Here is a 15,696-nt window from a genome sequence, read left to right as displayed (position 1 = left end):
CCTTTACTGGCCTACACCTTGTGAAAGGCATCACTGACTGACTGCTGGACAACTGTCAGGATGCTTCAGGAATGTGCAGGCCCTAAAATACCTATTTAAAACAAGCCGTTCTGATGCCCAGATTTAGATTTTAAAAAGCTTTAAGAGATGTCTCCATTTGCACTTCATCATTTTTTATGCATTAAAAGACCAATTTTCTGCCATTTCTTTCCTGCTCAGGAGCAAATCAACAGTTTGGTGAACCAAGTGTGCGGACGGGCCATGTTAAAGAACGGAGGAGTCGGCATCGGAGGAGGAGGGGCCGTCATCGTCGGCGGAGGAGGAGAAGGGGGGGACTCTTGCCACACGCTAAGCCCTGCCAAAGCATCACCAGCCAAGCGGGGCCCCCGAAAGCGCGCCACTGTAGAGGTGTCCCTGGCCCGCCTGTCCTCCATCCACATGCCGAAGGCGGCGGCCGTCTCCTGAAGCGGAGCGAGGTTCTTCTCCAACCTTCTACTTCTGTTTAGTTTCTACATTAAGAAGGATCACTATCAGCCCCCACCCCCACACCCCCCTAAACTGAGCTCAGTCTCCATTTCACTCACCTCTCTTTTAGTGACAGCTTGTTTCTGGAAACAGGAAAATAAAAGCAAAGCAAGATGTCTTTTTTGCACTAGTGTGAAAGAAGAATTAGTTTTTATCTTGAGTGATATTTTCTTATTTTGTTTTATGTAGTCACCCCCCAATCCCCCCACGAACTCGCTCAGAATCAACAGTACAAGCATTAACATACAGAGAAAGACTCAGCAGGGCCCCATTTTTAACCCCTCCATCCTTAGAATTAGAATGGGTTTCATTTTTCTTGCATCACTAGATCTTGAGACTGAACCCCCCCCTCCCTGGAATGAAATTGACGCCCCTCCCCACCCTTTTTGATTTGTTCCTCCAGATGATCTTGTTTAGTAGTTACCCAAAGTTTCTCTCTCTGTCCTCCATTGTGAGGAAGACGAGTCCTATTATTGAATTTTCTGAGTTTTGGGATGCATTTCCTGCAGATTTTTCTCTAAAGGAGGTGATGCAAGGTTTAAAAACTTGAAAGACGATGTTGGTTGCTACATTTTATTTTTTAACTTCTATTTCAAATCTTTAGCTTTTGTTTTCTAGGTTTGCTTTTGTTTTTCCTTGTATTTTATTTTATGTTTTTTTTTTTTTTTTGTCTGTCGGTGGAAGTGAGCATAGCGGCGCTTCACTTCCATGTCGACGCAGAGGGATCTCCGGTCAGACGTCATCGGTGCCTCACTCTTGGCAAGGAGACCCCTTTTATTGGTGCTGTTGGTAAAAATTACTGTATAACAACGCAAAAAGTAAAAAAAAAAAACAAGAAAAAAAAAAAAAGTTTGAGGGGGCGGTTGGCGCCTGCTCTCCCCCTCTCCCTACAGGTCAGAAAGGCTTTCAGGCTTTTCTGGTTCTAGATGTGCAATCGTGTTAACATTCCATTCTTCCAGTCCTCTTGTTTCATCTGTACCAGTAAACATTAATTATTATATTATTTAGTTGTTTTTTTTCCCCCCCATTTGTTGAGCTGATGTTTTATCTCAAGTAGAGCCACTAGTTAATGAGTGTAAAATGTGAAATATACATTTTTCTTTCTTTGCTTTTTGCCTTTTGTTCCCCCCTTTTTTTCCCCCACCAGATACACAAGTAATTCTTAGAGAGAAGAAAAAGTCCAACACAAACAAACATCAACTTTTTTGTACATATATCCTGTAAATTTCTTTAAATACTTGAGCCTTTTTTTTTTCCTGAGGTTAAGTAAGAAAGAAAAGGAAGGAGAAGAATGCAGAAGAGAGTTTTCCAGAGAGGAGAGTGCTTGATGAAGAAAAAGCCTTACAATTCCCTTTCTTCATCTGTGTGAGTTTGATGCTTACAGGGTTTTGCTCTGGTAAATGTGTATAAAAATTTTAAGTGCTGCTTATATCATTAAGAAAGAAGATATCGAGTAGCCAATGATTGCCCCCCCCCCACACACACACACCCTACACTCACTCCCCTCCCATTCTTCTTGAACCTAGTTTTGTTTGTTCAGCTTTACTTTTTTAAAGAAAAGGGAAAAAAAGATATGTCGACAAAAAAGGGGTTTTTACATTTTCATTACTGAAAATTCAACAAAAATGTAGTAGCTACTCATGTTGCACTGAGCTTGCCAGTGGTGACTGTCAAGGAAAAATCCTATAATCCAGTTTGTCGGTATTTGTCCCTTGCAGAAGACTGAACTGTTTTAGGACTATTTAAAGAAATACCAAGGTGTTTTCAGCTTAAAAAGTGGTTGTCAAGTTTTTATGGCCTTACAATATATTTTATTCTTACGGGGTTTTTTTTTTGTTTTGTTTTTTGTTTTATTGCTTAGTTCTCGTTGGTTTTTCTTCCATTTTCTACAGTACAAACTACTTGCTCACAATGGGATATCTGGTGACTTAATTTATTAAAGCCGCTTGTCGGCCTTTCCTCTCATTGGGAAAGAGTTTCATGTTGGTTATATTTACAGTTTTTTACTTTTGCAGTTTGTACTTAAGGTTTAATAAAAACTTACAGACAATTCACTGTCAGTACTTTCCAACCTACCTGTGTCTTGGTTCTTTGTGTCGGGATTTTTTATGTCTAAACCGATTTTACTGCCTTCAAATTTTTATGCATCTGTTTGACGTTCAGCGACATTTAAATGGAGCCTAATATTCCATAATGACAAAGACATTCATATCTTCAAATTGAGTTTTTCTTGCTTAATTTAACATGTGTAATAAAGAAGGAAATCACAAACATCTGGATCATTTCATATGAAAACTGTCATTTATTTATGTCAAATGGCCATAAGAACCAAAGTTCATTAAATTACTATGATTAATCTTTAAATCTGATCATTTGAAATGAAGGTAATTGTTTTCTTACATTTATTGATTACATTTTTAAGTTCTGGAAGAAACTTTAAATTTGAATTGGCACAAACCTGCCTTTAAATCTGTGCTGCTGTTAAAACGGTGAAAGAATATAAATTCATTGAGGGCAGTTTAGCAAACCCTTACATTTGATAGGTTAACCTGTACAGAAAATCTGAAAATTCTGATTTTTAAGCTAATTTATGACTGCAGTGACAGTGAACTACAGGAGAGACCTTAAAAAAGGAAATCGGTTCAAAACACGAACAGATAAAAAGTTGCCAAAAACGTATATTTTGGTTGACAAAAGCTAAATAGTTAAAATGCAAAGACACTTGGAAACCAGCAACAAAATAGGATGTCCTCTTATGAGCTATAAAGTAAACAGAAACCCACTCACTCCATTAACATGCAATGTTTGTCAGCTGCCCCAGTAGCTCTTTAAACTTTAAAACGTACTGAGTTTCACTGTCGCACATCAGCTTTGACTGTTTACTATGCAAAATAAACCCACACAGAAACTTTGGGCCTCCAAGACGTTTACTCTGACTGTTGTGTTTGTAATAATGTCTTACATCTCTGGCGAAAATCAGAAATTATACTTGCACAGTAAAAAAAATTTGTGGTCTAAAAATTTCTGTATCCATTCATGCAAGACAGTCCATCAAATTAAAGGGGAGTGGTGCCCTACTTTAGGGCATAGAGCTTGCAATACTGAGATGTTAAGTTCGAAACCCACTCCCAGAGACTGCCACCTGGGTATATGAGCAAGACCCCGATTGATCCCCAGACGCCCCACGATTGCAGCCCACTGCTCCCCCAAAAAATGCTCAGAGGAAGCCTGATTCTCTCTTGAGCAGAAACCTTTATTAACAAGTCAGCAAAATTAAACAGAGGGAAAGAAAAGGAAGGGATAATGTATTTATGTTGCACAAATTTGAGCATATCTTGACCAAAAAACAAAACAAGGATTGGGATACGATTTAACCTTCAGGCTAATGTTCAGCACACAGTCCAGGATGGAAACTTGGTCCCACTTTAGAGGAAATATGTCAACAATTTCAGACTATGGATAATAATTTATCTGAGCATGTGTCCATAAAATAAGTGCAACATTTACAAGGTTGTCAGTAGTACAGTCACTGGAATACAAGTAGAAATTTGACACATTAAAATTGTAAACATGAGTCAGCTGATATTTAGATTTCTGTATAGAAAGGGAAAACTTCTTGTAACCCCTGCAGCTCATGAATCAGCTCTATTTCTCTAAATTAGACCAAAACTGAATTTATACCAGCACAGAAATGGATTTCATTTAATCTGTTTAAACAAAGGGTTATGGATTCTTTTACTCAATCGGGACACACATCCTGCAGGGATGAGCTACAAAAAGTAAAGCTGCATGTGGTGTTTGTTTTTACCAATTTATCAGCAAGGCTGTAGATTTGTCTTTAAATATAGGTGATTAAGAGAAATATGGCTTAGCTCTTTAAACTAGTTTGATTCTAATAAAGGAAGTTCAACATTTCACAATTCTCCTGTGGCTTTAAGTAGTTTATTTCATTAAAACACAGGAGGTAAAAACACTGTTATATACTTAGTAAAAGTTCCAACAATGAAAGAACAGCTTCAGGATTTATACACAATAACATTACCTTCAAGCAGACATGGCCCTAGTGAGTTTATTTGCTTTATCAGGAGGTTTTGTTCACAGATGGAGAACATCAGGATTCTCACAAATCCTCTGATCCAGATTTCAATGTTATTTTGGATTTCTCTTGAAAGTTTTTAGAACATTTAAGAAAAGGACAAAGCAAGGTTTTGATTGGGGGGGTCCTATTGCGGCTATCAATTTCAGAATCTATATTACTTAGATTTTTGAAATAAAAGTAGTTCTATTTAAAGCATCATCTTTGATCATTTCTGCCTTTATTCATTTTGTGATTTTACTTCCATCTTCCTCAATTTAAGAACCACTGTTGTGTTAAAATTGGTTTTATTCATCATGTGGTCTATGGAGATTCAACCACTAAAATACTGATGGCTAAAATAATGAATTTGTAAGGTAAGCAAATCAGAAACGATATAATCTAAAACTAGTTGCATCTGGAAAAAAAAAAATTAGTATTATGTTGAACTATAATATAGTTTCCTTTAGAGAGATATTAATTTTGTTTACTACTGTCCTCACTATTATTTACAGCTAATGAAAACCCAAAATAGAACTTCTGAAGATTGTAATATTAGATAAGACCAATACAAACCTGTATTTCACACAGAAATGTTTTGACCCCCAACCAACCCCCCTCCCTCTCTGTCTCTCTCAATATAATTGATAGATATGGTAATGGTTTAAATAGTGCTGGATCCAAGCAAATAACATTTAGTGGAAGGAAAAACTGCAGCAGAACATTTATAAATTGCAACTTTAAAAGGATCTTCTAAATCCCCCAGACGAATCTCCATCCATGCCACTGATACAATAATTGGTGCAAAATATACCCAGACGGAATACTGAGCACATACTCTGACAGTAGAGATATCGTTTAGTAGATGGCATTTATGTGATGGAGATTGATTTTTTTCTTTAAATCTTCTGGTCTTTAGTCTGTAGGAGTTTTCTAATTGATTTACTAAAACAAGGTATGCAATAGTTAAAAAGTTTATGCATTGAAATTCCAACAACTTGTTGATTCGGTTCTCTGAAATAGCCTGAACCATTTCAGTTTGTACTGAGTATTTTTTGGATGGGGGGCAAAAACCTCTTTAAAAATATTAAATCAGATTGAACTGGTCTCTTAAGGCAAGTTTATGTGGCAGTTAGTGCAACCTCAGTGTTACCTTGTGCAGGAAATGAACATTTTCTTGGGAAAAAGAGCCATAGAATAGAATATATATCTAAGTTTGATTTGGCAGCTGTGAGGGTTTACCCTTCAAACCGAGTCCAACTTTCCTCAAACCTTCTGCCTCCTCTCCTCACAGTCTCGATTGCTCTGATCATCCTCTCTCTCTACTAGTGCAGTGTCTGGATGGACCTCCTCTTCATCCAGGGTCACTACTACAGGGGCCTTTCTTCTCCTTCCTCCTCCTACAACACCCCCTCCTCCCTGCTCTGCCTCCTCCTCCTCCTCATCATCCTCCCCGGCCTCAGTGTCCTGGCTGGCTGAATCTGTGCAGGTGGATGACAACGATGAAAGCTTGTGTCGGAGTTCGGCCTGGGTGGGAACCTGTAGGCTGATCTCGGTTGTAAAGGACTCCACATCTGGACCTTGAGGATGATAGAATGATTAAATACGTAAGCTGTGACAGTCTAGAAACTCCTGCAGAATGAGTAGGAGAAGTTTCCTCTTTAAACAATTCAGACATTTAAAATTTGATTGGAGTAATAAGCATTATTCACTTTCAACCTGAAGAAGGGATATAAAAACAGTTCATTCTACCTAAATTATCTTCCATTTTGTCAGCGTAGAGCAACATCTTTATAATATTGTATGTGATTCTTTTAACAGAAATGGGTTCATCCTAAAAATACTTAGTATAGTGAGTGTTTGTATTCAGAACCTTTTTACTCTGCTACTGAAACATGAAATCGACTGCAAACAATTTATCTCCACAGGACACCTAATTGGTTAATGAAAAAAAAATAAAAATACATATCCCGCAGAGTGTTCAAGTTCTTATCCAAAAATACAAAGAATTTAGTACAAGACTAATTCTACCAATGTATGGCTGACCACCTAACTCAGGCATGCCCAAAGTCTGTCCTCGAGGGCCGCTGTCCTGCAGGTTTTAGAGGTTTCCCTGCTTCAGCACAGTTGATTTACATTGATATCTGATTAACAGGCTTTTGCTGAACTGCAATCATCAGAATCAGCTGTGCTAAAGCAGAGAAACCTCTAAAACCTGCGGGACAGCGGCCCTCGAGGACCGACTTTGGGCATGCCTGACCTAACTGATCGGCTGAGTGAGGGGAGCATTAATATGAGAAATCTGAAAAAAGTCATAAAGCAGACAGAGAGCACACATGAAGAGGAAAGTGCTCAGATAAAAAAAAAAAAAAAACGAAACAAAGTTTTATATGATGAGTAACATATTTTAGATCCTTCAAAAGCCTGGAGCCACCACGATCACCTTACAATTTAGGCCTAGTCAAAGTCAAGATCTGATAAACTGATGTTGAAAATGGTTTTTGAAAACTAATGCTTTTTATTTGTCCATCACAAAACAATTAAAATACCTAAAGTTTGATAAAATTTTAAAAAGGAAATGTTTACGAGTGTGTTGCATTGTGGTATATGAGAGCAACACATAGTTTATACTGTAGCATAATTTCGAAATATTTAGACTCCTGTAAAGTCTCCAAGTTGTTCTGTTTACCTGTGACGGGTGAGGCGGCGCTGTTGTCCTCTCCCCCAGAGTGCAGGAACACATCCAAAGCCTCATGATCAGACATGTCCATCAGATCCATCTGCTCCAGCATGTCCACGTTCACCTCCATGGATGACATGCTGCCTATTGGCTCTGAACACAACAGACCACAGTCAGACATCAGCAGCCATCAGAGCAGAGAAAATTCAGCAGCAAGGAGTCCAGGAAGAAAAGAGCTTAGCTCTAAGTTTACTCAACAAAAACAAATGCAGAAGGCACACAAAAGCTAAATAGTGTTTAAAATTGGAAAACGTATGATTTATAAAAAAAAAAAAAAAAAAAGAATATGCTGGAAGCCAAATGCAATCGTGCAGTAAATAGATTTACATGTGTGATGCTGTGTAGGGTGTTTTTTTTTACTATGAGGACAAGTAGGATAATGGCTTGTTACCAGAGTGGGTACTTGATACATTGAAAATGGTGACAAACATAGACCATGAAGAAGCAATTCATACGGATGACATTTTATTAGCTTCAAATTTATTTTCTTTTCCTTCTAAACTGTTTTCATTAGAAAATGTTGGATTTAGGAATATAAAATTCTATTGGAATATTATTGTTAATAGAAAATGGACCAAGATTAGGGTTACCACATTTTCATGTTAAACCAAGTATTAGTTAAAAGATGGATGGATGGATGGATGGATGGATAGATAAATTGTTAGACAGAAAGATGGATAGACTTTCAAACATGGAATAAATCAGGTGAATTCTATTTCTTTTTAGTCTATTCTCTAGTTTAAACATGTCCACAGAAAAAAAAACTTCTCTGGAGGCTTAGGAACCCTAAAGGTTTCCCTAGAGTAGACATGTAATCCAAAATTAATGGATGGTCAAAAGTGCAAAAAACAGCGTCTGCTGCCACCAGTCTGAAATGACCAGAGCTGTTTTAAGTGTTTTAATTTGATCCCAGCCCTGCTTTGATTTCACTTAGATTAGCCATGAGGTCAACTTAAGGTTCCCAAAGCTAAGAACTTTTAGGAGATTTCTACACCATGTGCAATCCAAAATGTTGGACATGCATGCACATTTCCAAACATTTCCAGACATGCAATTAACAGTAAGTAGTTAAGGAACAAAGAACATGTACTTATTGTTTGCAATAGTGGTTAGAATCAAGCTTCTCTTCCAATGTATAAAATAAAAATTATTAAAACAATGCAATCATATGAAAGAAAGCTTTTCTCGGAGCTTGTTTTAATACTGCTACACTGAAGCAGCTATAAAGAGTTATTATCACATCAAAGATGTAATTGCTTATCAATTTATGCCAAGGCTTCATCTGTCTATCCTCTGCTATCTGGCTGAATGTTTTCAGCAATCCAAATACCAGCAGGGAATGCTGAAAAAAACATAGATTTTAGTTTTTGCACTGTGACTTAGTGAGCTTCTGTAGAGAATAGCTCTGAATAAGCCAGTGAAGGTGACAAATTATGACAAAGTCCTGAAATATTCAAAGCTGTGACTTTAGCAGATTAGCAGAGTCATTAATATGATGTGTGAACTGCCTGGAAGGAATAATAGATTCTGGTAAAACACATAAAACTAACAGACATATGTGAAATTGAACATAGAATCATTCTTTACAGCTAACTCGCTCTGGGATTCACCACCTTGCAGGAGTGCAAAGCCCCCCCTTACCCATCAGGTTTTTATAATGGTTTAGCTGCATGCATCACAAACACCAAGTGCTTGCACTGGTAGGATGGGGTGGGGTGCAGTTAGCAGGGTAGGAAGGCAGCGGGGGGTAGCGGAGTTGTGAGCACAGGAGGAAGAAGCGAGATGATTGGCTGTTACAACAGGAGTGATAGAAGATGCCATTACCTCAAGGAAAAGGAGGAGAATAGAAGAGGGCAGCACAGGGAGAGAAAAGAGTAAAAAAGGAGAGGGGGAACAAGAAAGAAAAAGAGTGGGGGTGTTATTTTCAATAGAGGCTGCCTAAAGTCTCCCTGCCCTTTAAACTGTAGCACAAACACACAGTTATTACACCATAGAATGCCACAATGGATGAATTCAAATCACTATTGCATGCATATTGTCTTCCTTTACTCCATTCTTCACCAATATGATGTTTCTTATTAAGCATTTGTTAAAAGAAACACATCTAATTCATCCTAATAGATGCTTAGTATCTGGTATATGGATGATAGATTCCACCCTGTGCAGAGTTCCCAGCACTGGAGCATGGATAAAAACCAGGACGATTGGTAATGTTGAAAAGGTTTTGGTTCTCTCCACTGAATGCATCTTTTCCATGAGATAGCCCGCAGCACACACCTCTGTCAGCCTCGATACGACCTTCCCTGAAAGCGTTCTTCTGCTGGAATGGGCTGTCATTTTCTACAGAATAAATCTTTCTGTTTGTTGTACGACAAAGAAAAAAAATGCGAAGCGTAAAAATCCTTGAGTCTTGTTTCTGGTGGCTCTCTGGGTTCCTTCCATATCAGCTTCACAGACTCAAAGTTCCACATTTGGGCAACTTAGGGGCATCAGAGTAGAGGGGGGTGAACAGACATGCTGACCGAACTTTTTGTGGATTTTTGATTTGGAAAAGAAATGTGTTTAACTAATTTATTTATTTTTTTTACTCCACTGCTCAATTTTGTGCTTCTTTTTTATGGTCTATTAGATACTCCCCTTAGTACTTAGTATGGATGACAATGTATCTTACATGTTTAAATTGGTAGCAAAGAATCATTGTTTAGTTCGCTAAACTTCACCTTTATTTTCTTAAATTCTTTCAAGGCAGTTTGCTTAGATTTCACTTAGATGAAAAGAAGCACTTTACTAACAACAAGCAGCTTTTGAGTGACAGTGAAAAACCTAAACCCCACAGATTTCCTCCGTCCTTTATCCCTAAGTCTCTCTCCTCCGGCTCCATCTCTCTTTCCACGCTGCTCCACAATCTTAGTTCATAAAGTAGTTCCAGAGGATTAACGGAGGAGGATAAATGAGCAAAAGAGAGAGGAGAAAAATCACATTCCCAATCACAACAGAGTCTGCAACATCCTTTAACTCCGGATCTTTGAGGCTACGAGCTTCTGCGCTTTGGGAATTTAATCTGACTTTTGGTAGACAAATTTAGTGTAAACAGCAGTATGATTCTATTGCAGTCCTACAGCAAGCCTATATATTCATATGGTATGATGACAGTCTTCAAAAATAATGTAGACAAAGTCAAAATACAGTTTGCAGCAGAGCATAAATGATGAATTCTTTTTTCTTCTCACCTCTCCTCTCGGTGATCTGCAGGTAACCCGTAGACAGGTACTGCTCCATGTCTTGTTGAAATGCCTCCTCAAAGAACTTCTGTCTCTCTTTCAGCTTCACCTGGGGCGTTGGCACCCCTCCCTGTTCAGCTCCAGGGACTTTCTGTGAGTGCTCTGCATCCAGCTCCACTGGAAGCAAAAGAGAAGTCATGCAAGTCAACTATTTCTAACATGTATGACCTAGAAGAAAAAAAATATATTATCATAGTGCAGCTCACTCAAACTGGGGGAAACAGGAAAACTTAAGGTGTTATTTAAACATCTTTCATTACTCAGAGGAAGATTCAGGAATTCAGACTTTTTTGGGTTGAGGTCAGTCGGTAATGAAGCAGAACAATGTGAAGCTTTCAGATATTCTCTAATTCATCTACTGCTGGCTGCACAGGAGGGACCACTCTGACTGACGTCTGGAGTGAGTAACCCTCACTGCAGCAAACACTTAAACCCAGAGCAAGATCCTGCTGTGCTTTTCCTCTGAGGGGCGGAAACATCAAAACTCTGGTTCTGAATAGACTTAGACTTAGACTTAGACTTCTTTATTTGTCATTTTGTATGCACAGGGTGCATACAGAACGAAATTGCGTTACATACAGCTTATGAACGTTGCATTGATATTTCAAATGGCACGAGTTATAGAAAAATACAAAAAGTGCAGCAGTGGTCAAAGTGTGAACAGTGCAGAGGATAAGAGACAGTGTGCAAGTTGCAGTGGTTCAGTGCAAAATGGCATTTGTGCAAAAAATGCGTTATTGAAAAATACAATGAGATGAACAATTTAAAGGGCTAAAAGTTAAAAGTTCAGCAGCATTTGATGCCCGATAATGTGCAATAGGTGCAGAGTTCGGATTGTGGATCAAAGGTTCAACAGTCTGATGGCAGTGGGGAAGAAGCTGTTGCACAACCTGGTGGATCTGCAGCGGATGCTGCGGAACCTCAGCATCAGTATGAATAGAAACATACTGATGCTGTTGAACAGCACAGACATCTACTGAGGTGGTTTAACAGGCCTGGATACACATTAGCCTTCAGATCAGAGTTGTCTACCAGTAAATCACACTGAGCCTGGTTCTGCTGGAGGTTTCTTCCTGTTTAAAATTGAGTTTTTCCTCTCCACTGTCACTACAAGCATGCTTAGTGTGAGGGATTGCATTCGAGTCAATGAGTTTTCCTTAGATAGAAATCTTTAAATCAATTTGACTGTATGATCTGGTGAATTGTGAAGTGCCTTGAGATGGCATGTGTTGTGAATTGGCGCTATATAAATAAACTGAATCGAATTGAATTAAATATGGGAGGGGCTTTAATTAGCCCACTGGAATGTAAAAATATGCTTTGCTTTGGCTTTATGGTGTGTTCAGTGGGATGTGTTTTAGTTGTACCTCACATGTTATTTTGCATGCAAGTCTAATATTTTCCTGCATAGCTTATTGCACGCTGCAGATGGGACTTCTTATGGATTTCTTTTTAACCTAACCTTTCCATACAGGTTAGTTTAAGAAAGCAACAAAGTGTTTCCCTCACCTGAGCTGTAGATATCTGCAGCTTCTCCAAAGTTACCATGAACCCTTTGGCTGCTTCTCTGAAGAATGCTCACTTTGTACAGCCTGTCAGTTGGTGTGAGGCTCTACCATTCTCTGTCCTTTCTTGAGTGATTTTAACAGCACTCTGATTTAAAATTTTCAATAACTACTCCTCATCTATTGGCTAACGGCCAATAAGCCGTTGTTCACTTTTCTCCAAAAAATCACTGAGTCTTTCACAGAAAATACACATTGAGATTACACTTTCTACACAGAAGCCCTATTTACAAATCGGGTGGCATCAAAAGGAAATTGGCTGGACTGGATTTCATGAAGGGCTAGAAGAGTAAAATGAGCTAAATATGCTTGCAAAGCACAGTTTTGTATTTTAATACATAAATCTTTTAAGAAAACTATTAATTATATTATTGCATTTGTGTTTTTTCCCCTTTTAAATTAAAGTGGCACATATTATTGATAAATTTAGTTGAGAAATTAAGCATAGGGCTAAGTAACTAATGGGAGTGGGAGGAGGGATTTACTCTCCCTAATGCTTTGTGACACGATGGAAGCATGACTGTGCCAGTCGTGAGCGTCGGCACTGATGCAGCCTGGAGTCTTGGACGGGATGTCACTTTTTCTCTCTCAACTTTTCTCTGACAGACTAGCTTTACGTAAGACCACCCACTCACTGTGCTCTTTAAATGGTGTGTATATAAAAGAACATTATAAGACCCATACATTATCCTGATTTAGAATGGACCAAAAGATTTCAGAATATAGAGGTAACCTGGAGCCATGTGCATTTCCATTCTACAGTGTCCTCCTCTCTCATACTGCAGCATCAGGGACTGAACACCCTGACGTAGGACAGAGTCCTGATCGACCGTGGGCTGTAGCAGCAGATGGAAACACACAAAACCAAATAATGAGCCCCCATAAGATCCCCCACCAGAGTTCCTCAGAGAATAGCGCTCTTCTTTCTCTCTGTCACTTCTTACCCAGCGTCCAATTTATCTCATTCATCTGATGTTTCATGTTTGTCCCTCGTCTTTTCTCCATGACTCTGTCCTGCTTGGCTGGTGCGTCGGTGTGTGTGGCTCACAGAGACTGCTCTATTAGATTAAGGGCCTCAGGGAAGCTTTGTTAAGACTGTCAAGCATTGTGCAGGGTTAGTAGCAGCAGAAAGAGAAGGCATAATGGAAAAAGAGACCAGTGTGGTTATTTATAATTAGGGCTTGTTGACAGACAGTAATAACAGTAGAGTTGGATTCTGGGTTTGATCTTATTTGTCTGTAATGTAATTCTCAATCTTTCCTTCACCGACTATTTACTCAGGTCTTTGTTCATGCCGACTAAATTCAAACTTCTATTTATTTGTCTGCCAGTCTGCACCACATCCTCTTGTCTCGCATTAAAGCCAAAAGTTATGCTGTGGCTGTTATTAATTGTTTGATGCAACATCAATAAAGCAAAAAACAAAAGGCTAAGCAGGTTTTAACAGTTTATAGTAATATGTTGTTACTGATGACTGGGGTAGTAAAAAAGTTTTTTTTTTTGTTTCTATTGGTTCAGTTTGACCTGGATGTAGTCAGATTGATATGTGTAGAACTGAGTTGAGTTCTATGGTATGAATCTGGAATGGCTGATGTTCAGTCTGCATGTCACCCAATCAGCTCTTCTTGGATCTGATTGGGTGACGTGCAAGCTAGTACCCGCCTTCCATAATACACTTTCAGCCAAATTTCAGTGACAAAGGTTTTGTCTTTGTCGTCCATGAGAGGCACAGATGGGGTCACGGCGATCACAATAGGATTTAGCTTCTTGAGTGTTTTCACAACTAGAGGAATAAGTTGATAAATCAAACTTTTTCCAAATCCCTTCAGAAAAAAAGAACAGATATCTTTCCCTTCTACAAATGCACAAAGTGCTTCCCTTTGCTCCTTTTTTAAACGAGAAACTGTTGCTATTTTAGCTAAAACCGAGTCAGTTGGGGTAACGACAGGTAAGTCCTCCAGCGTAGCCATGTTTGCAATGCCCTGGCAAGGCCCTTCTGACTGTCGTCATTCCTGTTCCGCTCCGAAAAACACTGCTGGCGTGCCTTTGGTCCAACCTGCTAGTGGTTATGAGACGGAAGTATTAGCGATTATTTCAAGATGGATTTGTTGTGAGACTGAAAACTCAGATCTCGTGATAATTCGGCTTTGAGTGTAAGGTTAGATTCAGGTATGATCAGCCAATTTTTCTCAGATTTTGAGGTTTAAACAGGACTCTTTAGATTCTAAAGAGTCATATCAAAACAGAGAGTGTAGCCTATCTGTAAACAATGTATTATGAAAACTATTTCAGCAGATGCAAGTCATAGAGTGGATTGTTTGAAATCTGAAGCTATCTTTGTTAATTCAGAAATAAAAAAAAGAAAAAATCTTTTGGAAAAAAAAGCAGAAACAAAAGGATCATGAAAATACAGACCATATAAATACTGCTAAAATGTAGCATTTTAACTCCCCTCCAAAGCCTTTTATCTATCGGCACCTCATGATAAGATCATGTTAGTTCTTTACAAACCATATTTAAACTTTCATTTCTAATATTAACAGCGAGCTTCATGTACTTATTCCCTCCTTCCTTCCTTTTGCCTTAGCAGCATCACAAACCACACAGCTACGTACATCCTCCTACACATCGTGCTCTGGTCACAGGAGCTATTTTTAGTTTCCACCTATTTAGCCTAAAGTTTGTGCTGATGAATTTCAAATAAGAGCACAAGTAAGCTTTTCTCCAAGGTCCAAGAATTTCTGCAGATGTAGCTGGGCCGCAGCTGTCTTCATGTGTATATTTCTAATTTATACGAATTGTTGTAACCGCCTCCTCCTCATCATCACTGGGTCACTTGACAGTGTTATCGATTTGTATGACATGAGTCACGTGCGCAGTTGTGAACACGTGTTCACTGAGGAATACACATCTGAGGGTGATTCAGAGAGACTGGGCTGCATTGTTTTAGTCACAGCAGATGATGTCAAAACAAATCAGCCTGATTAAAGAGGAGAAGATGGGAGAAAAGAAAACGATCAGAAGAATTTGAACCGAACTGAAACAGAGGAAATACATTTTTTGATGCAAAATAAACATTTCAGTTAATCTAACATTATAAAATGGTTATACGAGTTTAGGATTAAATATTGGAGTACCTGAGGTTGTGCGTGATGTGGTGGGTGCTGCATTATTTCCAGCCATCAGGAAAAAAAGGAAGTAAACAGTACAGTATGTTTAACTTCGTCTGCTCACGTTGTCTGTTCTCATGTGCTGTATTGTAGCTGTTTTCAGCTGGTTTTGTGTGCAGCAAATGCAGGAAGCAGAAGCCACAGGAAGGGGGGTTGCAAGAGGGTTAACATGTGTTTAAGATTGTGCACCTGTTTTTACTGACAAACCATAATAGAAACCATGCAATTGCAGACACTATTGTTTTCTTTTTTTGGTCATCTGGATGAATATGTCGTCGGTAAGTCATCTGCTTTCATTTTACAAAAGCATAATATCGCATGACAGTAAATGTGCTTCCAT

The 15,696-nt window shown here is 38.7% G+C and overlaps 2 protein-coding genes across 3 annotated transcripts in view; one reads left to right on the top strand and one right to left on the bottom strand.

Annotated features, from left to right (window-relative positions):
- jarid2b (jumonji, AT rich interactive domain 2b) overlaps window positions 1–2,596 on the top strand; it is a 124,113-nt gene extending 121,517 nt beyond the window's left edge. The window contains exon 18 of the mRNA XM_038287062.1: window positions 220–2,596. Coding sequence (XP_038142990.1) covers window positions 220–465 — 246 coding nt within the window. The 3' untranslated portion in view covers window positions 466–2,596. The remainder of the gene's footprint in view (window positions 1–219) is intronic.
- Window positions 2,597–5,028: 2,432 nt separating this feature from the next.
- dtnbp1b (dystrobrevin binding protein 1b) lies at window positions 5,029–15,431 on the bottom strand. 2 transcript variants are annotated; one of them, XM_038287055.1, is made up of 4 exons: window positions 15,324–15,431; window positions 10,571–10,738; window positions 7,290–7,433; window positions 5,029–6,180 (listed from the first exon to the last, which is right to left on the bottom strand). In XM_038287055.1, the coding sequence occupies exons 1-4, from the start codon at window positions 15,367–15,369 to the stop codon at window positions 5,867–5,869; spliced, it is 672 nt and encodes a 223-aa protein (XP_038142983.1). In that variant the 5' UTR covers window positions 15,370–15,431; the 3' UTR covers window positions 5,029–5,866. The 2 variants fall into 2 exon arrangements, with proteins under 2 accessions (XP_038142983.1, XP_038142984.1); XM_038287056.1 differs by having other exon boundaries at window positions 7,290–7,424.
- Between the last annotated feature and the right edge of the window lie 265 nt (window positions 15,432–15,696).

This window comes from Cyprinodon tularosa, unplaced genomic scaffold (assembly GCF_016077235.1).
Source record: "Cyprinodon tularosa strain WSP-4 unplaced genomic scaffold, ASM1607723v1 ctg234, whole genome shotgun sequence".
Taxonomy (NCBI): domain Eukaryota; kingdom Metazoa; phylum Chordata; class Actinopteri; order Cyprinodontiformes; family Cyprinodontidae; genus Cyprinodon; species Cyprinodon tularosa.
The sequence above is the reverse complement of the archived record's forward strand: the minus strand, read 5'-3'. Positions and strand labels throughout refer to the sequence as shown.

Bases quoted from the DNA above. Each gene is read 5' to 3' on its own strand.
- dtnbp1b (XM_038287055.1), bottom strand. From the start codon at position 15,369: ATGGCTGGAAATAATGCAGCACCCACCACATCACGCACAACCTCAG. The intron at 7,434-10,570 runs GTGAGAAGAAAA...TGTTGTGTTCAG, and splicing joins GCAGATCACCGAGAGGAGAG to AGCCAATAGGCAGCATGTCA. The intron at 6,181-7,289 runs GTAAACAGAACA...ATCATCCTCAAG, and splicing joins CGCCGCCTCACCCGTCACAG to GTCCAGATGTGGAGTCCTTT.